The sequence below is a fragment of the Phragmites australis genome, chromosome 5 (genome assembly GCF_958298935.1).
Source record: "Phragmites australis chromosome 5, lpPhrAust1.1, whole genome shotgun sequence".
In the NCBI taxonomy this organism is placed as follows: domain Eukaryota; kingdom Viridiplantae; phylum Streptophyta; class Magnoliopsida; order Poales; family Poaceae; genus Phragmites; species Phragmites australis.
The window spans coordinates 42599214-42622887 of record NC_084925.1 but is presented as its reverse complement, the minus strand read 5'-3'; the positions used below and the strand labels follow the sequence as shown (position 1 = coordinate 42622887).

Below are 23674 nucleotides of genomic sequence, written 5' to 3'. Positions count from 1 at the left end.
GCATGGGCTCTCGGTGGCACGGGCGAGAGCTCTCGGCGACACGGTGCTAGCGCTTAGCCGTTAGGCTCACGCGCCTTCACCTTGGTCTGAGCTCGAGCGCAGGCCACATAGCCGTTCGAGTGCCCTCCCCCACAGATTTGATGCGTCGAAGGGGTAGATCCACCACTGACATCGACGGTGGGTGGGAGGGGTAGATCTAGCGCGATGTGAGCGTGGGCAGATGCTGGTGGTGGGCGGGAGGGGCAGACCTAGCATACGGCTTGCAAACACGATGGACAGACGCCGGTGGTGGGCGGGAGGCGCGAAACGTGAGCACGCGGCTTGCAGACACGGTGGACAGACGCCGACGGTGGGCGAGAGGGGCAGACCTAGCGCGATGTGAGCGTGGCTGGCCAAATGGGTGGTTGGGACGAGGAGTGAACGAATGGTGAAGAGATAAGGTATGGTCTTGGGTCCCCATCGAAAGCAGAAGCGGGAATAAAATTACACCCGATTAGATTTTCAAAGCTAGATCAGATTTGATACTTCAAGTTTTAAGTCGGATATATTCTCGCTCTATTTAATCATGATCTGACATGTTACCACCTTTATCCACGTGAGGTTCCATATTGGTAAGGACACCCGCTCATGCAAAGTGTTCAGCCGTACAAGGTAGCCTGGGTGCCCTGAAGCTATGGAACATCAACGGAGACTGGCCACTAGGTTGGCGACTCAGGTTGGTGCCACCAAACCTTCTGTTTTCGGCGTGTCAGCGAGTTCTGGAAACGCGTCAAGATTTTTGATGGAGTGAATGGATCTGCCACCGGCCTCCGTAGGTAGACCCCTCCTCCCATCAGGCTTGTTCTTAGGCCCACGCCACGGCCGGCCAGAGGTATGCAGCTGCGCAGTGCAAATACAGGCTAACAAACACTATACTAGTACAGTGTACAGAGCATCATGTTCCGAGAAGCATTGGTCAAAATTCACAAGGAAATTTGCATTGGCGAAAAGAAAAGAAAATTCAAAATCGGGTGATCTGGTCACATAAACCATTGGTAGTGAACCGTTCCATAAATGCCAATAACACAGAGAACAATCCTTTAAGACATTATCTTATGCGTTTAAGTTTAGGTATATATCTAATTCATAGCGTGATATGTGACAATTTATTTTATTCTTCGTTTCATCACACATGATTTTCTTTGCTTTCATAATAATTTTTATGATATCTTTTTTACATTTGTCATGAATACATGAGACCAAATCTGATAGTATTATTTTCCCAAGAACACTGCTACTGTGGGCTACTCTTCCTATTTTTATGTTAGACTGGGCCATAAGAAGAGCTTTAGCACTATAGTTAAATAGGCCGAGGCCCGGGTTTGCCAGGCCTAAATCAGGCTGAGAAGACCGGTCCAAAGGGGTCACTTTTGGGAGGGCCTAGCTAGAGAACGGTATGACCCTTTTGTCCCAGCCTACTCACGGTCTCGTTGAAGGCCTAGCCATAGCTGCCTGCTGCCATCATCCATTCCAAGGACAGCCTACGCAACAATCGTTGCTTTCCATGATACCAATGATCCAATCTAGAGAGATTGTTCCCCATCTACAGTAGACAGGGGCGATCTGATAGGCTACTTTGAGAATTCAGTGTTGATCTTGCCGACTCCACTCCTTCGGCAGACTTAGAGTCTTCAAGGAAGGTGAGGTGTTGGTGGATCGACGTCCGGTTATGCTTGTATAATATTTAGTAGCGAATAGGAGATAGGACGTGAAGTCATCATCTATGGTGAGGACTCCGGTGATGATAGTGTGATGTAGGTTTGTGTATGCGTGTTGCGTTTGTGTGGGATGCTTGTCATCCTTTGTCTGTTGTGTTTGTGTGTTTGGGTCGTCGGTTCTAAGTCCAGTGACAGCGCGCTCTAGCCTGGTGAGGCAAAGGCGCTGATTCTATGTTGTGGCTAGAATGATGGCTATGGGTATTGTGGCGATGTGGCGGATGGACCTGCTCTTCTCCTGCGCAATTTTCCAGCGACATGGCCATGTCTGGGGCCTAGAAGATATGGGGCGTGTCCCCCGCCGATGGACTTCAACATGTGTTTTCTTCCCGTTCTTAGGGGACTGGGGGGGGGGCGCTTCTGTGACTTTTATCTAAGCCTTGGTGCGGTGATGCTCTTCTAGGTCTATATGGTATATCGTTTGTTCTCCTCCTGCTTCGACGTCATCTCTGGTGGTGGAGTTCGGCGAAGTGCGGGGATTTTGGCATACACAGTGGTCTCCATGGGCCTAGTTGCAATTTTCTTTCTTTCTGAGGATCTCTATGCTTTTGGCTGGGATAGCTGGTCCTTTTGTATCCTTCTAGCAGGTGCATGTATTTGTACGTGTCTTTGTACGATATCTTTACCTCTTAATACGGGTATCTTTGCGCTTAAAAAAAAGGATAGCATGTGATGAGTTTGAGTTCGTCGGTGACAGCATAAAGGGCTGAAACCTAAGTCTGATGAGTTCAAAATGTTAGAGCATCTTCAAGAAACTAGCTATTCCACCTTTTTATTTGTGTTGATCGCCAAAACAAGCAATTTCCTATCTTGAAGAGAGCCTCCAACGTGCACGCCATTTTGATGGCCCACCATCTGGCTCCTCTCGCAAGCCAAGTTTGGCATGGCTCTCCCCCATGCCATCCTCCAACGTCCGGTCGCTCTTGCCACCATTCGGACAAAGGGGATCTCTGCCAAAGCCTCACTTCTTTTGCCCCCAGCCCCGCTTCCCACCTCCCAAAGGTACCCCGCCAAGGCCTCCCTTCCTTCGCTGGTGTAAGACCCCGAACTCAGGATTTTTTATGCTTCTTGTACCAATCCCTAGATCAAGTAGCTGATACGTATACTATAATAGTTGTAGTATCACAGTTAAACTTTGTACATAAATATTAAGGTTCAGAGCATAAAAGGTTTACAAACACATACAATATATTACAAACGTGACTGAACGGCAAACAAAACACAGTGAAAAGCAAAGACCCAAGCCACAAACAACTAAAGTGCGAACACGACTTCTAAGGTTACTCTTCATTCTCGCCTTCACTTTTGGTGAAGTTGGCATCGACTTCCTCATCTGAATGACAGCAAGAGTGAGTATGGAAGGTACTCAGCAAGCCTTATACTGCTTAAGGTGTTGATAGATGCATAAAGAAGGTGGGTGATTCAAGGATGAGGCTTTTGCGGTTTAATTTTAAACGTAAAACAGTTTATGTAGGTATTCAATTGTATCATATATGATTGACTTTAAAACAGTTTAACTAGTTTAAAACCAAATAAGAAGCTATATATGGGAGTTTTCGGTTCTGGGAGGGGCTACACCTCACTTCGGAGTCCTATCGTCACCTCTAGTGCCGCACAACTTCTGGTGGATTGAGCCAACAACCTCATCATACGGACATCTAGTCTACATACTCACTCATTAAGACACACGCCCCAAATCTAGTCAACAAAATTGCTACTGTCGCATGTCTATAACCGTGGACACAACTATTCAAATAGTTAGGACAATGGCTAAGCACTAACCACACGTGATTAATACCCACAACCTATGTTTATGGCTGCTATGCAGTGACACGACATGAAGGTCGGCTCGGCAGGGGGATAGGAGGTCACCGACGACGAGCAATCGCACGGCGGTGGGGAAAACCACATGGTTGCATGGCACTAGGCGAAGGGAGGGCACTAGGACGGCAACAAGCTAGCGAGGAGGGTGCGCGAGGGGATGGAGATGCTCACGGAGCTCGAAAACGGTGATGGGCAGGGCGGCGGTTGTTGATGCGTCGATGCGGCGGCGGTGGCATTGCTCGATATCCGGCGCGTGCACGCATCTATCGGGCTCTTGGGAAATAGAGGGTGGCACAGGGATGGTGGCGACCCCCTGGTACTACTTGGCAACACGTGGGCGGCAAATCGGCAACGACGAGCAATGGCAACGGTGGCAGCGTAGTGGTGACGACAAAATTGGGAGAGAGAGAGAGAGAGAGAGAGAGAGAGAGAGAGAGAGAGACTGAGCTGCTCTATTTATAGAGAGAGGGGGATGAGCAGGGAGGCAATACAAAATGTGTGACGTCGCATGGTCGTCGGTGAGCAGTGCGGTGGTGAGGTGGCGGGGTGACACCCACATTAATTCCCGAGGCATGGCCGCACTGCACCGGCCATGCGCGTATGCATGCGAGAAGTCGTGGGTGTCAGGCGGCTTGGCTACACAGAGAGAGCAAAGAGGGGGGAGAGAGAGCGAGAGCGTGGAGGGATAGCGAGAAAGTCACCAGCACATTGAATGTGCCAGCTGCCACGGTGCTGGGGTGGATAGCACGGTGGCGTTGCACTGGTGAGGGAGAAGGCGCGATGACGGGCCGTCGTATGGGCGACGCGGCGCTCGCGAGGGCGCGGGCAAGCGGGCTGGCGCATGCAGGCGGGCTGGCGCATGCAGGCGAAGCTGGGCTGGTGGTGCGTCTACGGCCCAAGCGCGAGAAAGTGGAGAGGGAAAAGAAGTCGGGCCGGCTAGGCCCTGGTTGGGCCGCGTAAAGAGAGAGAGAGGAGGGGGAGGTTTAGCCCGGGGAAGAAAAAGAAAAGGAGAAGGGAAAATATTTTTATGATAATTCAAAAGAGAGAATTGAATTTAGATTTGACTTTAGACATGGTATACATTCAAATAGGTATATTTGAATTATGATTTGGATTGGACTTGTGATTTGAGAGGGGATTTGAATTGAAAGAATTTGAATTTAACCCGATTTGAGCTGAATAGAAACTAAGAGTATATTCAAATTTGAGAGATATTCAAATTCAAACATCCACTCAAAGAACCATAAGAACAATAAACCAAGCACACGAATCAACATAATGCAAGGACTACTTTTGGAAATAAATCTAGTGTATTTTGGAATACCTAGTGAACTTAATATATTTGTATATGTATTTTTTCTTAATTTTAGTTGACTTAATTAATCATTTTTTTTAATTTAGAGTGAACTTTGCAATTAATTAGTATGCTAAAACTCAGGATGTTATAGCCGGCCTCCCCGCCCTCACCTACAACATCCCCATCTCCATCTCCCTTCGGTCCCGACTCCTCGCTGCCATCGCCGGTGGTGGTGCTGGTCCTCCCCCCCCCCCATGCTGGTGCTATTGCTCCTGTCCCCACCCTCGGCTACGGCGTCCTCAAGCGTGCCTCCCCATCTCCCTCCGGTCCCAACTCCTTGCAGTTGTCGCTGGTGGTGGTTCTGCTCCTCTCCCCCAACCTAGTGGTGGTGCTACTTCTCTCTTCTTGTGCTCCTCCACGTTTACTGCAGCGAGCTCCGTTGCTCTATGCCTTCAAATCTATGAGCACCGCTCGTGCCTCCTATATGTAATTTTGCCTTTCATTTTTTTTTTCTGAAATGGTATGAGAGGGAATCGTAGACACCATTCCCTCAAAAGGACGGGATGATTGCATGGTATTTGCTACAGGGATCGATCAGACCATTTTTTTTTCATAGTTCAGTATTTTCAGTTACCTGATATGTGCTCATGAGCCCAGCCTGTGGACAGTGAGCATGTGGGCATAAGCTAGCATTTGAAAATTTTGTTAAACTCGGCAGCATAGGATAAGATTTTAGTGTATTTTCTAACTTGATCATTTAGTAATTTTGTGTGTGAGTGATTTGGGATCCTGATGAAGGAGCAGGAGTGTGACGTGGATCCATCACCTCGCAGGGGAGCACCTCGTCAAACTTGCCAAAGCAAGCTGTATATAGCATGCTAATCTCTACTCTTTTACTGTGTTTATCGTGTAGAATTGTTTATTTTTTGTGTTGGTCTCTAGTTCTTGATGATGTAGTAAGGTTTCTATGTGTATAGATTTGGTTAGATTAGATTGAGTATGATTAGTTATAAAAAATTAATAAAATATAGAAGAGTGAAATATGGAAGGTCGAATATGAATAGTTTATTGAAGTAGCAGGAGATATGAATGAAGAATTTTTTTAAATAATCTTCTATATTTAGATATAGAAAATGTAATTTGGCTAGTCTTTTAGAGATGCACTTAGGCAGCCCATCAAGTTCGTTGCTGCTATAATTTCGATTTTCTTTTTTATCTATTTAAAAAAATCGAAGTAAGAAATAAAATAAAATTATCCTAGCCTTTTTTTTAGTACAATTGTCGTAGCCTTTGCCAAGTTGTTAACGATCAAACGGAGAAAAGCCCACAATATTTCACGCGCTGAATAATGCCATACAAAACCTGCTGCGCCCAGTTCATAGAACCCACTGCTCCTACTTCCTAACCTGTCAAATTCGACCCAATTGGACTCCTTAACGTACACCATCTTCTTCGGCCCATCTGATTATTCTCGGCAGGCGTTATAGTTGTAGGCTGTAAGCACGAAAGCTAGCTAGCTAGCTTGCTACGTTTATCTTCCATCAGATTAGAAATTTAATCAGTGTGACACCGCAATTATTTGGGACAATGAGAGCATAACCAACCGATGGCCCGGCTCCTTTTCGTCATTTGGGAGCAACTTTTTTGTCATGCAGTGCACTGTAGCAGACACAGCTGACGCTGATGGATGTGGCGTGGGTGTAATCATGTATCGTGATGGCAAAACGTCTCACTGTAATCATTTCTCCATGCACGACCAAGTGCCGATCTCAAGTAGTACTAATCAAACAACAAAGACATCGAGATCACGAAAAGAGCAGATCAAGAAACATCTACCACACACGCTGCAACACGGAGTGAAATTAGAACGCATTAGTGCAATGGCGTTTACTTAGATCATCTAGAAGAGCCATTGGTTAGCTGATCAGTTGTGATCTGCCGTTCAAACCTTTTGTGGTTTTCCATTATGCAACTTGCAAAGACTAACACCTCGGCGAGCACCAAACGGGGAAGTTACGCGTGTAAAGCACCCACCTTGTCTGTTTTTGCTTGTCACCTCAGTGATGGCCGCTGGCGCTGAGGTTTGTGGAACACTAACTGCCCCGGTCCCTTTCTTATCCTTTTCTTTCCAAGCAGAGAGAGAAAGAGAGATGGGACGTTGACCTCCATTGAGTGGCCGTTCGTTGCATGGCCCTGTGATCTCGATCGGTTACGCAGGCGCTAAGCCTCCGGAACAAAAAAAAGAGAGAGTTAAGTAGTAGCTTAGTCGGAGTCCAAATCCAATCCGACGCGAGCGCAGAGATGAAAAGGCAAAGGCGGCCGGCAGGTATTGGAGACGTGCATGCTCGCTATCAACAAAAGGATTTCGATTGTGCAACAGCGCAAGTGGCAAGGAGATCAGGCACTTTTATTTAGTTACTTGCTTAAAAGACCGAGCCAACCACAAGTGACGGAGCTTTCCAATCGCAAAATGTCTCGGTGCCTCGTTGCCCTTTCTTCCCTACTGTTTGCAGCATTGCAATTCTCAATACAGTAAGAGAGCACCAACAGTAAATATGCACGTCTTGTGAAGCGATCGAGTATAGAGTTAGGAAGAAAATTTTAACGTATTGCAACAGAGCAAGTGGGTCTTCAGTTTCCTTCCCCAACGTGATTATTACTGTATTGGCCGAATCGGTGAATGGAAAGTACCGGCACTCTCCTGGTTCGCCAGTTGGGGAGGTTGGCGTGAGGCGCGGGCCCTCCACTTCGGCTAGCCATCCGGCCCCTTGTAAGTAGATCGGGAAAAGAAAGACGGCAAAGCGGAGAAAGAAATGGAGCGGGCCCAAAAGGTGATCAGAGGCGCAGCCGCATTGGCCAGAAAGTAGCCGCGCGACGCAGACCGGACTCTTTTTTTGGGGGTCAGGAGAAAACTCAGACCGGACTCGATCGGCGGGAGAAAATGTGCTGCCGCCCGGGCATTTTTCCACGGCCCAGAGGACGGGGGCGGCCGAGCCTGATTGCCTCGGCTCGCGACGCGCGTACGAGCGGAAAGGGGACGCTTTCGTCGCGCCTCCCGTTCCGCTCGCTGCCGTTGAACGGGCCGCCGGTTGCCGTATCGGGGAAGAATTTGAAGCTTTTTGTGCATGCCCGCCTGTCTTCGTGGTAGTGGACTGGTGGCGGCGGCGGCGTGGTGCCTAGTGCGTGCGTGGTCAGCGGATTGGTTCGTCGTGCTAGAACAACTCGCACTTCCGCGGTGTGCGTTGCGTGTTCGCCTCTGGTCCCGGGTGGTCAGATCATTCCAATTATATTTTCTTTATTTCGTTCTCTTTTCGATTTCTTTTTTTTTCTATTTTTTATTTTTTTATCTCTAACAGTTTTACTTCGAGGAGAATCACAGAAGAAAAGGAGAGAGAATTTCATTCTAAAAGAAATAATTCTAGTAATTCTATTGTAAAAAAATTCGTAAAGAAAAACTGTTAGAACATTAAAGAAACGAAAATCTCTTCACGAGAAGAATTTCTTTGACGAGAGAAATCTGTTTGGCGTGATCTCAATACGTGTCGTATCTGGAAAGTACGGCTGCGCCATCAGGAGAGGGCGACGGCGCAAATGTAGCCGCGTGGGCCTACTGATGGAGGCCTTTTCACGGTTGACAGATGGACCAGCCGGCTAGGTGGTGACGGAAGACGGCACTCCCGTCACGGCTGGCCACACTCGTCACGGTCGAACAGGTCGTAGTTCAACGTCAAACTCGTACGCATGACACCGGAGCGCTGCATTCAAACTTGGAACAATGGTGTACGGTCGTGTGGTTGAAGATGAAGTGTAGGAGTATGTTACAGTCACAACACGCAGTTCAATGAGACATCGCAGTCGTATGGTTAGAGGAGAGATACGGTTCTGGCCAAAAAGAAACGTGTGGAATCAACGGAAAAGGACATTGGCGGCAGGAGGGGGCGAATAGGAAGAGGGTAGGGTGTTCAAGCTGCCACGTCGTCGATCATGGCCGAGCTACTTGCGCTCGGCTGATTTTCCTGTTCGGGCTTCATCATTACGCGAGCGACAAGACCGCAACGACGCAAGAGGACGGGAACTCGCGGAAGAATGCGAAGCTCTTTTTGTGTGTCGTCCACACTCTTATTTAACAAGCTATCAATTTGACACGTTGAGAGTATATTATTTATGCTTTTTAACTACGCACGTTACTCCATCTAATTATAAATATTTATCGTTTTGATTAAAATCTAATCAAAATTTTAAAACTTTAATTGTTAATATTTTTAAAATATTTAATTTAAAATATAAAACTCATACATATAAATTTATTTTAAAAATATTTTTATAATATTATTTTTATTATATATTATAATTATATTTTAATAGAAAATAATGATAACAAGTATTTATAATCATACGAAGTATCTATAAACAGAAAGGTGTCTTAAGATTTTTAGCCTATGAAGATGTTAAATGCGCACAGTTGTAGCCTTGTAGGCCTGTAGCGCATCTGGAAGAATTCAGATTTTTTTTTTTTGGGTTCGACGGGTATGCGTAGCGTACTAAATTTGTAAGACACGGCTAAACCGTATCAGACTTTTTAGAGTAAAAGGTTGTTGCAATGTAAGCACAGTGGATGCCAAAATAAAATACATGCATGTTAGCCTAAAAAACATAATCACATATGTAGTTCTTTTTGAATTTTATAATATTCTGCAAAGAATTTAAAATACTTGTCACTGCTATTTTTGTAATTTGTAATATTCCGCAAAAGAATTTAAAATATCTGTCACTGATGAGTTTGTATTCAATTTTTTACTGATAGTAATTTTTAAAATATTTTGTTAAGTAAAATAAAATTGTACTACTAGTAAATTTGCTATCAAAAGTAGTTTAAGAGTATTGCACATCTGTAATTGATTACATGTATATTTATTACAATTAATTGTCAAAGTACAAATATTAAAGTTGTTATTGATAGTTATTTGAAACAAGATATTTCAATTCCTTAAATATAGGCCTGTCAACAATGTATATGCTCTAACACACAGTTCTCCTTCCATTATGGGGGAATAAAAACATAATTCTTCTCTTTGACCCAAACTAGTTTCAATTGGGCCAATGTTCAATTACTCTCCCGTGCACACATTTATATGAATCAAATAACAAAGAAGTCAGAATTGACAATTGTCAACCGCAACTCGATTGTTTCTCCTCCTAATTATGATATGCTTGTCAACGAAAAAACAAAGCCACAAACAAAATTTGACCCTCTTTCATAAGGCTTTTTGTTCATGTGACATTGTCAACCTATTTAATCAGAATAAGCATCGGTAATTGCCTTGCTGGTGTCAAAGAATTAATTGACCTCCTTGTTATTCTTCCAATTCCATATGGCACGTCTAAATAATTCCATGATAACAATTATTTGGTCATGCAACACGTCTATGCTGACAAATCACCAACTCAGACCATACATCGGTTTGTCTTGAAAAACATTTATGTCAAACAGACACAAATGATGAGGATCACGGTGGGGGAGAACTAAGTTGTTTTTTGGAGGTTGGTAAGTCGTATTCAAGCTTTCTTTAATATGTGCCTTTCATAAATTGGACGATGTATGGACGCTTACTTTTTCATTGGCTTCACAAATTATAACAAGGCTTCCAATCAATCGCGATCATGAGCTTATTTAATTTGCCCTTTCGAGTAAGTTGTAGATCACCATACAAATAATATGACTACCGAGAGTGAAAAATGAAAAGCGACGATTTCACCATCTCGATTGGTAAAACTGGTGGGCTAAACACATGCATGGTTACATTTTTGTTTAATAATATGACTTTAGCGAGTGTCTTTTCTTCAATTCATATTTAGCTACTAACAGTGTTTTGTCTCGGATTATACTACTTAGTAGGCGTCTCAACAAGGGGTGATCTTAGACTGGAGGGACAAAATGATTGCCAATTTACTCCTGCGTTCCCTACCGGTTGCTTCTAGGTTCTTGCTTGTTAGAACCATTTGTCTAACATATTGCATAGTATAGGTCAGTGTGACACATTGCAAAAGGAAAAAAGAAGAAGGAAACAAGCTAACTGAGTCATCAAGAATAATTTGCCAATGGTCATGAAATACTTCGGCCTTGTTAAGCAACCAGCAAAAAAAGTATCTAAACACAGATAAAACTAAAAGCGAGGCTAGTTATCAACGAGGCAATTGATAAAACTGGTGGGCAAATAAATAGATGGTTATGTTTCTTTCGATTTTTTTAAAATAATTTTATTTTAATAGAAATTTGTAAAAATAATATCTATTTTAAAAAAATTATAAAAATAATATTCTGTAGGTAATTGGTCTGCCAACATATGCTTTTATGACCGTCAGACTCACCATATGTCCGTAGGCTAATTGCCGATAGGTGGTGAGGCCATAAGTAGTGAGTTTGTCGGTCATAAGAGCACATCTAGCAAACCAATTGCCGACAGGGGCTTATCGATATTTCGGCTGCCAATAGTGTACTATTTTACAATTTTCAAGAACACATAATATTTTTGTAATTTTTTATTAAATTAATATTATTTAAAAAAGCTTTGGTTTCTTTCGGTACATCTTAGCAATTGCTCTCTCTTTATTTTTCCTGTGTCCATTCCCAGTTCATATTTAGCCAGTAAAAATATATGTTCATCTCGGATTATACTACTAAGTGAGTGTTTCAATAAGGGGTAAACTTAGATCATGTTTGTTTCAGCTCAGGATTATAATGAGTAACTTATAGATGGTGGATTATAATAAACTGGATTGTGATAAGCTGTGAGCTGTTTGGCAATCTGGATTATTAGAGTCTGCATTATTATTTTTAAAAGCAAAAATCTGCAATATCCTCAACTATTTGGGTGACTTGTTTATCCTTTTGTGGCATATTTAACATTCAATCGGCCTTAGAGAACATTTGTAAAATACGAAATAAAATAAATAAGTGTTAAAAGATAAATCGTTCATGCATCCATGAGTCTTTGTCCATACAAATATGCTCTAAAAATAAATTACTCTCTGCTAGCAAATAAAGCATTAGTAATATTATCACAAAAAAGCATTCATCCCTCCTTCTTCATCTCCCAATTGACTTGCACTCCCTTGAAATGAAGGCATTGACATGTAGTGTTCATTTTGATCATATTGGTCAAACTCTTCATCACCAAAGCACTATCTTGAATGAAGTTACGAAGAGTCATACATGTATGTATTATTTTAGTTTGCTTGCACATAGGATAACTTGGTAAGTCCAACAAAATTCTCTACTTCATCTTCAAAATACCAAATGAGCGCTCAATCACATTACGAAGAGATGAATGCAAGTGATTGAATACCTCCTTCTTGCTACTAGGGTGCAGGCCATTTCAAAACTTCAATAAATGGTACTTGATCCCTTTGTATGGAGCTAGAAAATCGGGTCGGTTTGGATAACCCGAGTTAACAAGGTAAAATTTTCCTACAAACATCAAAATACACCGTGAAACATAGCTTCATTATTGAATCTAGTAAGATGATAACCAGGCAAAATGTTACTATACTATATGGAGGATGTGGAAATTGAGCAGCATATTTACACAAAGCATCAGTGAACACCCTCATGTCATGTATCGAACCCAGTCATCTCGCAACAAAGAAAGTGAACCTCATGTAAAAGTTACATATAGCCAACACATTTTGAGTAGAATATCCATGCAAACCCACATGTTAAACCATCTTTGCCGAAGGCACAACAACCGGTATATGAGTACCATCTATTGCACTTATGCAGTTATTGAAATGAGACACGAACCGAGAACCTAAAAGTCTTGGATGGATCGTTGTGAAGTTTGGATTTCTAGGTTTGACAATATCTACTAAGAAAAGGTAGAAACTTTCCAACACTTCGTTGAATTTCCAACTAATTGTTTCACAAATAGTTGGGTAGCCATAAAATGCTCCACACTTCCTTCTACTACCCCGCACTTCACAACCAAGTCTATCACTTTTTTTAATGAAATTATACCTAAATTCACCTAGTTGGTAATAGTATAGTTGTTCTCCAAAATGGCACGAATGCCCTTCATTACCTTAACCATGTAGTTCTTTGTTACCTTTTTATGGGCTAGACAGTGCTATTTGTACCTCGCTTCAGTGGATTGCTACCCTTTGAATTGCTCTACAATGAGTCATGTCATGTATGTATGTCACTAATCCCTTCTCCAATAGCCCCTCCAACACATCCTCTAACAACTTCACCAGGTATAGTAGAAGAAGAACCATCAACAGCAACAATGCCGAACATTTCCTTCATTAATTCTTCACACTCTGGTGGACCATGCTGCAGTTTCTTCCATTCTAAATGTCCCTCAAAAGAAGACAAGAAATCTTTAGTATCAATAATACATACAATGCGCATGAGCAAGTATTATTACCTTAGTGACTCTTTTTCAATAATCATCGCTTGCATCCACCGTACCTTTAGCATCATCCCATCCAAAACCTGTATCTTTGAGAGGGCTTAGCCAAAATTTATACATGCCTTTGAGTAAATCCCATCAGTTCTTCAGTTGTGTTCTAGAGTGATGCAACCTTGTCATTTGTAAGTACTTAATAACAATGTTTTGGTAGCCTCTATTAGTCGTAAGCCCAATAGACCTATTTTCAGCACATATTTCTTCAATGCATATTTCACAAAAAGTCCTAATGTTCGAGGAGGACCAATCTGCTCTATCGAACTTCTCCTTCTATTCGATAGAACACAAACATAGAGGTCCAATTTTTAAAATCACATAAGGAAGAGTCAATTTGTAAGCTATTGTACTCCAATTTCAATTTACAATAGCTTACAAAGTAGAATGGTCACTATCCACACATGCTTAGTGTCTGTTTTTTCTAGCAACATGGACATGGACATGAACTACCTTTACCAATCGACAAAGCCAAAGTAGAATGAGTCCCAACTGGGAGTTTTTCACTTGTACAACTTAAAAATGTAAGTTATTTACACATGTAATAACAATAGCATGTTAAAATAAATGTAGATACCAAAACTTGAATAGATCAAATTTCCATCTACACTATTACCAGCCAGCTATCTAACTAGGTAGGTTCATTGACCGATTGAAATGAATACTATCCAATGTCGCATGGAGTGAAATCAAACATATGAAATTCTCCCTCCAGACATCTTTCTCTCCACTTGGCCAATTCTTGAGGGTGGCCAAATGTTGTGGGTAACTGTCCCATTAACTAGACCTAGGGGAATTTGAAAAATAACACAAACAAGGAAACATATCATACTAATGCAGCGTATTTTGTGTTAACATACCATATTTGTTTCTTATAGTTATGTAATGCATTGTCCTCAACTATCGCAACTCGCAAGGGATTCATTCTTTGGGAAATAGTTAGAAGCTCTAAATTTGAAGCCAAGAAAAAAATTATGCCCAATTTAAGCTTTCTAGCCAACCCTTTACTTAACTGATTGGTTCATTTGTTGTACTGTACGCCACCAACCCATTTCAAGAAGGCCCGCCCAATGATAAGTGACATAGACGTTGGTGTCTGTCTAAACAAGCACACTACAAAGCTCTTGTGAGCAACTTTAGGACCCGATAATTTATAATTGGCGGCCAATACAACAATAATGATACGAACCAAACCAAGTTCATTTTCAGTTTCATCGTCATGCCAAAATGTAACACAACAACATAAACCAGAACAACTCAGTGCAAGATTATTCAATTTGACATACAAGAACAACGCTTCTCAATCACCACAAGCTTAATCGCATCATAAGCTAGGGGTGATGGGAGTGAACGGGAGGGGGCTAGGGGTTTGGTGGGGGAGTGACGTTGGTGGGTAATTTACCCAAACTTTGATAAGCCATGTAGTAAAAAGTCGAATCATAAGCTGAAATAAGTTACTTCTCACATCTTATGAGATCCTAATGATCTGGGCTTCAGTTTATAATAATATGAATAAATAATCTAACGATATGTTTGCACTTTGAACAAATAAGCTAGTTTATTATAATCTTAAGTGAAAACAAACATGATCATAGGCTTAGAGGGATGGAATGGTTGATACAATGTCCTTTTATTCGTATAGCAAAACAATCCCCCGTTGCTTTCTTCGTTCTTGCTTGTTAGAAGCATTTGCCTAACCGATTATCATGTTGCCCTCAAATTATAGGACTTGCCGAACTTATATCCTAGGATAGGTTAGCGTGACACATTGCAAAAGAGAAATGAAACAAGTTAAGTGGGTTATCTAGAGGAATTTGCCACTCGTCATGAAATACTTCGGTCCTGTTGTTATTCCCATCCCACGAAAAGCAAAGATCTAGAGAGTATCTAAATACAGATGAAACTGAAAGCAAGGCAAATTATGGACCAAAATACCAAGATTTTTGCTAAAAGGCACAGCGTGCCTCCCATTCTTTTTTCCCTGCCTAACTATGCCTCATCCTTCCAGGCAAAATATGACGGTACACACAGAGCAAAATATTGGAACTGGTCACAACTCGATGGCTTATGCGGAAGAGACGTGCTTGGACCTACGAGAGAACACCGTGCACCGCCGGAAAAGGCCAATAGGCCATGCGGACACGGAGCTCCTCCACACGACAACACTGGCCGTTACAAGGTCCCCGGGAATGGAAAGCCCGTCTGACGTCCACGGACTAGACTCGGTTGGACGGGTCTAATCGTTTCCAGCGGTGAAACAACTGACTCGGATGTTGCAGAGGCAAGAGCAAGACCCTTTGTTTTGTAAAGAAAATGGAAACTTCTGGGGTCAAGAAAAAAGAAAAAACGAGGTCCATGAGAGAGATGAAGTAGTAAACGCTGTAAAAAAAAGTATAGCTCGGAGTGTGCGTGCAGAAAACGAACTCTGAAATGTGGCCTTCTTTGATAGCCGCAAAAGAAGAAAAAGAAAAGAAAATTATGTGCAATCAAGGCGTTTCGGATGTTTCAAAGTGAAAAGATGGTCCCTTTCCTCTTGCACGTGTTGTTATCGATATAAAGGTTTTCACATCTACGACATTGGTCGACAATAGAGTTTGTCTTTGTATGCTCGTGTGTTGTTTTAGTGTCCCTATTATTTATCTCCTATTTGTAGTGGATATAGAATTTTTTTAGTTTTTGAGAACCCTTCAATCCATGGTGGAAGACGGTTGATGCTAGTTTATCTCTTGAGAGTGGTGGCAATAATAATAAGCAAGTATCTCATGGTCTTATGGTTTTAGATTGTTAAGAGCTAAAGATCTTGTGTGAAATTTAATGTTGCTTTGTGCATACCGCATTTCATTTCTTATCTATGTAATGGTGACAAATAGTTTGGTGTATGTTTTACTAATAAAGATATTCTTTGATTAAAAAAATAAAAAGGAAAATAAAGAGGGAGAATAAAAGAAGGATGCCAACTACACGTACCGCAAGATCCAACTACAGTACCGGTTCAGCAACAATTCGAGCACGCACTTGATAAAGCACTCCCGTCACTAATAAACCAAGACTTTCTTCAGAGCAGCACAATGTACTTTGTTACTGTATTTTAAACGGGTTTCACTTGAAATAATGTAACTCCTGGAGAAATCTTATGCAGTTGCTGCTAAGAAATAAAAAAACTTATGAAATTTCTACATTCAGCCGGTGGCCTTAGTAGTTACAATAAAATTAGGGACACAACTATGTTAATCATGACTATCTAGAATATGACACACTCGAGATATAACTTAAGTATAGCATATGCTTATTTGAGACGTATGCACTCTTACATTGATACTATCAAGATTAGTAACAGTTACCTATCCTATATCAAACAAAAAGAGCTGTAGGAGGCATAGCTACAACAACGCAAGCTGCATGAGAAGTAATAAGAAGTCAAATTCGAAGTCGACACTTTCGAACAGAGGCATTACAATTAAACCAAAATTGAATAAATCAATGTCCCTGTGGTTACGCGCGTCCTCGTGATAGAGACCTGAACGCAACATTTTTATTTCAAACAGTTAGAAGTTCTTCATTACAGCTACGAGTTTCTTTCAATTTTAATGATTAAAAAGCCGGCATAAGGTCTTTTATTGACAGTTGGATATAGATATGGTTAATGCCAGCGGAGAAAAGTTCGTGTAAAATATGCGTGGCTGACCGTCCAAACGGAGAAAACAACGCGAGCTGCCGCGTCAAAACGCAACGGCAGCGCCCTTCCGCCCGCCCCCCGTTCCGATCATGTGAGCTTGGCCTTGGCGTTCCCGTTCTTCCATAAACGCCACCCCCACCCCCCCTCCCTATTACTGCGCCCACATCTCCGCCTCCTCCGGCTCGCTCCCTCCTCATCGCGCCCCCCATAACCGCGCCTCCCCTCTCCTCACACCGCATCCCGCTTCCCCCGATCCCACCGGAGTCCTCGCGGCGCCCGCGTCCGTGCCTGCGCTGACCGCCGGCGAGGAGCGCCGGGCTGTCGCTGTGACCTCGCCGGCGTCCGGTGTATTCGTCGGCTGGTTCTCTCGACGTCGCTACCCGAGAGCGCCGTCGTGTCGGCGGCCCATGCCGGCGGCGGTGGGGGGACAGGGCGAGGGCGGCGCTCCTTGTCGCCGCGCGGACTGACATGACTTGAGCCTTGAGGTGCGTGCGGTTGTTGACTAAGCTGCAAAATGGGTGATAAGGGAAGATGATGGGAATGGGAGAAACTTCAGGAGATAATAGCATTTAGCAAACAAATCAAGAAACTGAGTGTTCTATTCCTAATTTTGTGGAACTGGCATGTATCAAATCTGCCTCAATAGTCGTTCACATCATCGTTCTCTTCCTCGCCGGCGCCCGCTGCCGAACCCACTTCCAGCCTCCTTCCGCCGAAGGTGCGAAGCACGCCAGCCACCCGAGCTTTCTTCGTAGTGTTGGTCGTGATGCCAGCGCCTCCGTCGCCTCCCCCTGGCGGTATGGGATGGCGTGGAGTGGAGATCCATCCGGAGTTGGATTGGTTTCTTTTGTTGTCAAGGACCCCTAACTTGCTTGGATGGATTTATCTGGAGCGAGTTTTGTTCTAGCAGATCTTTTATCTGATTTGAGCAATGAAATCCAAATCTTCCTTACTCTTCAACAGTAGCAGATTTGCTTGCTCCATAGTGGAGTAAGAATCTATCCATCCATCCATGGTTCTGGTCTGGTTCGGTTAGGTTCTTCTTCTTTTGCGCCCGTAAGATCGGTCTCTGTTGACGCCATAGAACTTGGGTCCAAGGTGTGGGTGCAGTTTATTTTCCCATGAAACAATTGCGGTTTTTACTGAATCCACATGCCCCATGCTAAGTCCGCCCCAGTATTTTTCCATTGTCAGCTGTGAAGATTCCACATTCAAGATGTTTTTTTTTTTGCATTATGCTTGAGCCGTACCAAAATGGAATATCGGTACCTAATTACCAATCAGCCAAATTAGCCTGAGAACGTAACGGAACGAGAAAAAGGGCCCGGAACTGGGTGGCGAAGATATCCTTTGTTTCATTATATAAACTACAATACTATGTTTGTTTAAATTCATGTAACTTCATTTGTTTGGATTGTAGAATAACATGCACAATGAGCACATGAACATATAGTGATGTAGACCAGAAACTCAGGCCTACTATTTCCAAGATGAGAAGGGATGGGCTTAGGGCCAACTTAGAATACCATTTCTTTTAGTTTAGCTACCGAAACTTACCCATAGATATGTCATCTGTTACCCAACATATAAATTTCTTTGTTTCTATTAGCAGCATGCAACGTTCATTGGTTTAATTTTCCAGAGAACTGTTGAAACTGAACGTAGTAGTGTAGCTCTTGTTAATATGGTACGTTGGAGGCTTTGGGATAGGAAGGTAGTTTAAAGTTCTCTACGAATCACAATCTATTTACACATGCAAGCAAGTCGTCCCCATTTGTTGTTGATTGTTCGTGAGGGTTTTGCTTTTGGTTCTAGGAGATCTATGCTGAGTTGATAATTTGGTATCATGTAGTTGTTTAGTGGTTTTGGGCCAAAGAGATGAAGGGCATCCTGTGTCTTCTTTTCCAATTTTGGAAGCTGTAACTCAGGTGGTGTATTTTGATGTTCTTAGTTAGACGCGTTCCATGTCGATTTAGTTGTTCAAATAGTTTCCCAACCCAATTAATGGTTCTATTTTAGGAACGTGTAAGTTTGGGGCATTTTCTTGATTTGTTTTCCTTTTGATATGCACGGAGTAGTTAAGTCTTTTTTGCCGAATCCGTCCTCCAATGATTTTGTTACTAAGAGGTCCTTAATGGTTACCTTTCTTGGTTATTTTGGAGATTTGGGAATTTATTTTTCTCCTGCTACTGCGTGTGTGTGGTTCTATTTAGCTTAATGCCATGGTCTGTTGATTCAGAAGAGTGATGGTTTATTAATGTAATCATGTGAATTTCTTAAACTGACTGATGCTTTGTAATCTCTTGCAAATTTCAGTTACGTGCACAAATGTGATCTTGTGATTTGCATAGTGAGAGAATGTTCTTGCTCGCTTGCAATTCCTTGTGACATGTTTTGTCTTTTTGATCTCTTGCAGATTTAGGATGTGTGCAGAGGGGTTGGATTCTTGTGTATAGGTTCTCGTTCTATTGATCAACCGTTGCAGATTCTGACGGAATGTTGGAGGGTCAATCTTGCTTGATATCAAGGTCACTGCCGAGCTCCTGCGAGCAGGAATCCAGATTAGCTTACATGACTTACCACCTCCTCGAGATCACGAGGAGTAAGCGCCCACCTGGGGCCCTGTCTATTGAGCACGACGGAATTGCTGCAGTGGCATCATTGACAAAACGGACCAAATCGGCTGAGAACAAGAAGGGTGAACCACTGGATTGTCAAGGCAATAATGATCAGGGCTACTCAGATTCAAGCACCTTGATAAGTTCCATTGGCCGTGACAATTCAATCAATTGCCTTGCCCGTTGCTCTCGTTCCGATTATGGTTCTATTGCATCACTCAACTGGAGCTTCCGTTCACTTGTCCGCAGTGGTGAGCTGTACAAGGAACGCCGACAGCTGGGGATTGCAGAACACTGGGTCTACTTCTCCTGCAATGTGCAGGAGTGGGAGGCGTATGACCCCTACCGTTCACGGTGGATGACGCTTCCAAGGATGCCCCACAATGATTGTTTCATGTGTTCTGACAAGGAGTCACTTGCTGTGGGCACTGAAGTTCTGGTGTTTGGCAAGGAGATTCTTTCACATATTATTCTGAGCTATAGCATTCTGACAAACTCATGGTCGCGGGGTGTTGAAATGAATGCCCCTAGATGTTTGTTTGGATCAGCTAGTTTTGGGGAGAAAGCAATTATAGCTGGTGGCATGGATGCTCAAGGACAGGTGCTTCGCTCTGCTGAGCTGTATAACTCCGAAACTAAGAGATGGATAACACTTCCAAGCATGAATAAAGCAAGGCGAATGTGTTCTGGTGTCTTTATGGATGGCAAGTTTTATGTTATTGGGGGAATGACCAGTAACACAGAGGTGCTTACCTGTGGAGAAGAGTATGATTTACATACAGGTACCTGGCGGGTGATAGAAAACATGTCTGAGGGGCTCAATGGTGCAAGTGGTGCTCCTCCACTTGTTGCTGTTGTCGAAAATGAGTTATACGCAGCGCAATATGCAGGAAAGTTAGTAAGAAAGTACAATAAAAGGGATAACACATGGACAACATTGGGAGAGCTACCAGAGCGACCGGAAGCTGTGAATGGCTGGGGTATTGCGTTCCGGGGTTGTGGAGAGCGGCTTTTGGTTATTGGTGGACCAAGAGTGTTGGGTGGTGGGATGATTGAGCTCCATTCTTGGATCCCAAGGGAGGGGCCATTGCAATGGAACATGATCGGAAGCAAACCTTCTGGTAACTTTGTTTATAACTGTGCTGTTATGGGGTGCTGATCTGTGTGCTCTCAAACATACCGTCAACAAGAAAGATTGTGATATTGGTTTATCAAATGGCATAAATCACTGATTCTACCTGATGGGTAATCTCTGCATTCTTTTTGACATTTCAGATTTTACTCAAGGTTCAATAGAGTAGTCAGGTCAATGTACTCGTTAATAGTTACCATTTGGTTTCTATTTTCAGCACATTTGATTTGCAGTTGAGGATCTGTACCTTGCTCCATATACTCTGTTGAAATGAGTTTTCTGAGATGGATGCATATAGGTGACAAACTGTAATTGAGATAACTGTGCATCTATATGATTGTATCATGTTCTGAACTGTGTCAACGTTATAGTTCTACTGTACAAATGTCTCTTGATAAAAACAGCATGTATTCAAATGTCATATGTACACTTTTCATTTGCGTGTTTTTTAGCTGCATCTTGAACTGCTTGGTGCCAACTAGTAGCACTAAGTATACATTTGTATAGCATTCTTTTTTGCTTCCGCTTCATCTCTATGTACAACTTTGATCTACGGTATCAGCTGAAATCCTGAACTGATTATTATCTGTTGAGTTGTGAAAAGTGAATACGACAACCTGATTTTTCCTCATGGTTCATGCTGAAATATAGAACTGGTTACTTGAAACAGTGGGCGCTAAAGAAGTCATTCCACTTTGTTGCTTAGCCTATGAGATATTATTATCTAGGGTAGGCAGGTGCGCACTTTATTATATCCAAGATGGCGACAACCGTGGATTTAATCAGAAGATCGTTGTCTGGTTTGTGCTTTACATCGTGGAAATTGGAAGGCCATGGTTTGTTTGTCGAGTTGTGCCTACAATTAGCTTGATTAGTTTGTTTGTACCCATCATTTGCAGCACATCTATGAAAATCTGCATCTTCTGCAGAGTCGGGTTGTCTTTAGGCATCCATTCATTCATTCCTGATAGGATTATTGGCTAGAATATCTAAGGCATCATCCTAGAAGATTAGGAAGAAGATAATTCAAACCTAAAATGCGCACCCCATCCACGCACAATCCAACTGAAACTGGAATAGAATAGACCTGACTCGGTCGGTTCTAATTATTGTGACGTCTCTAGGCAATTAGTTTCTGTTCATCTAGTAGTATTTTTCTGCATTTAAAAAAAAAGTTGAAATTTTCTGCTTTACCAAAAGCATTCCGAAAATCTCATCGTCGCGTTCACGGTTCAACAGAATAGCGATTGATAATGCACTACCAGATTGGTTATTCCATCAATTTCTTGGTATTCTGGTGCTGCTGTGGTTGTCGCATCTTGATCTCTGGATGATCAATGGACAACAACTGCTGGCCTCTTGCTTTCATGACAACTGACAAGAGCCCCAAATCATCATCCCGAAGCGATAGGCCTGTCGCTGTGCAGTTTCGGTTTCTATCCACGTTGATTCACCGAAATGGAAGTCAGAAAGATAGTGAGGTTGATGACATCAATCACGGATGATTGGAGATCCAGCTGCTGTGTTCTACTTTTACAGTCCTTGCAGGGTCTAGGACGGTGGTGCAGAGCCTGCAGCACCCTTGGGCTGCCGCCTCGCTGGTCCCCTGCCCACTTCTGGTTTGGTCTCGTTGCGAACACGAGCAGTGCGCACCGCGCCGCGAGACGATCGTACGATGGTAGCGGGCAAAAATCTAAAAATATATAACATACTATATCTTATTTACTAAAATATATAATATATCGAAATATTTAAAATTTAGTATATCTATTTGATACCTTATTTACTAAAAATAGATTTTCGATACACCGTGCATCAAAAATTCCTTGACACCTCATGCACTGTATTTGACACCTCATGTATTGAAAGCTCCCTGTGCTTCGTGTCACGTCAGGCTTCGGTGCAGACACATGTTGTTGTTTTTTCCGTGTCACGCATATGCATGCGTGGTGCTAAAGATGCCTAAATAGGCCGTATCTACTGGGCCGACCCGAGACACGACACTATAGGTACGGTCCAGGTACGGCACAGTCCGAGTCGAGATGGGCCGGACCGGCACGGCACGAGGCCACGGGCCGAGCGCGCGGCACGGCGTGCCGGCACGGGCACGGCCCAGTCTAGGCCGGCACGGGCCCAACACGATCCGGCCCGGCACGCATAGGCCCGGTTATTTTCTATTTTTTTTATATTTTTAATTTTGTAGCTATTTTTTTTATCTATTTTTTATATTTTTATCTATTTTCTATATATTTTTTAATTTTGTAGCTATTTTTTTATGTTTTCGGGCTGGCTGTGCACTGTGCCCACCGGGTCGACCGTGCTCGTTGGGCTGACCGTGCCGCCGGGCCAAAATCATGCCCGGGCTGGCCCGGCACGGCACGGTGACCGACGGACCGTGCCGTGGACCGAGGGGGAGGCACGCGGGCCGACACGGCTCGACCCGTTACAGTAGCTGGGTCGTTTGGGCCGTGCCGTAGCCGGGCCCGTGCCGGGCTGGCCCGAATGGCCCATTTGGCCATCTTTGCGTGGTGCACTTTTTCTAGGTTGTGGCCATTGCGTGTAGGCTATAAAAGGAGAGGAGGAGCATCGTTCAGCGATTATGAGCAGCGAGGATGAGTAGCAGCAGAGCAGCGAGGAGAAGCAGCAGTGCAATGCGAGGAGAGGTACAATAGCATAGCACGAGGTGAGGAGCAACAGCGTGAGGCCATGAGCAGCAGCACAAGGAGAGGAGGAGCAGCAGCGCGAGGAACTTTAGTTATAGTAAGTACTTAGATTTTGTATATAATTAATATTTATATTAGTAACAATAATTAGAGTAAGTTGATAAATTATATTAAGTTGATAAATATTTTTCGTTCAAATATTTTTTTAATTAAATTAAGTTGATAAATTAGAGTATTTAGATTATTTGCAT

At 43.1% G+C, this 23674-nt stretch overlaps 1 protein-coding gene across 2 annotated transcripts; it reads left to right on the top strand.

The window, feature by feature from the left end:
* Positions 1-17122: 17122 nt before the first annotated feature.
* LOC133919798 (F-box/kelch-repeat protein At1g74510-like) lies at positions 17123-21196 on the top strand. Of its 2 annotated transcripts, XR_009909975.1 has the most exons (3): positions 17123-17495; positions 19427-20873; positions 20978-21196. XR_009909975.1 is itself a non-coding variant. In XM_062364304.1 (2 exons), the coding sequence occupies exon 2, from the start codon at positions 19507-19509 to the stop codon at positions 20785-20787; it is 1281 nt and encodes a 426-aa protein (XP_062220288.1). In that variant the 5' UTR covers positions 17124-17495; positions 19427-19506; the 3' UTR covers positions 20788-21196. The 2 variants fall into 2 exon arrangements, 1 of the variants encoding a protein (XP_062220288.1); XM_062364304.1 differs by having other exon boundaries at positions 17124-17495; positions 19427-21196.
* Positions 21197-23674: the final 2478 nt, after the last annotated feature.

What these genes read in the sequence shown, in the direction of transcription:
- LOC133919798 (XM_062364304.1), top strand. Translation starts at nt 19,507, where the DNA reads ATGTTGGAGGGTCAATCTTGCTTGATATCAAGGTCACTGCCGAGCTCC.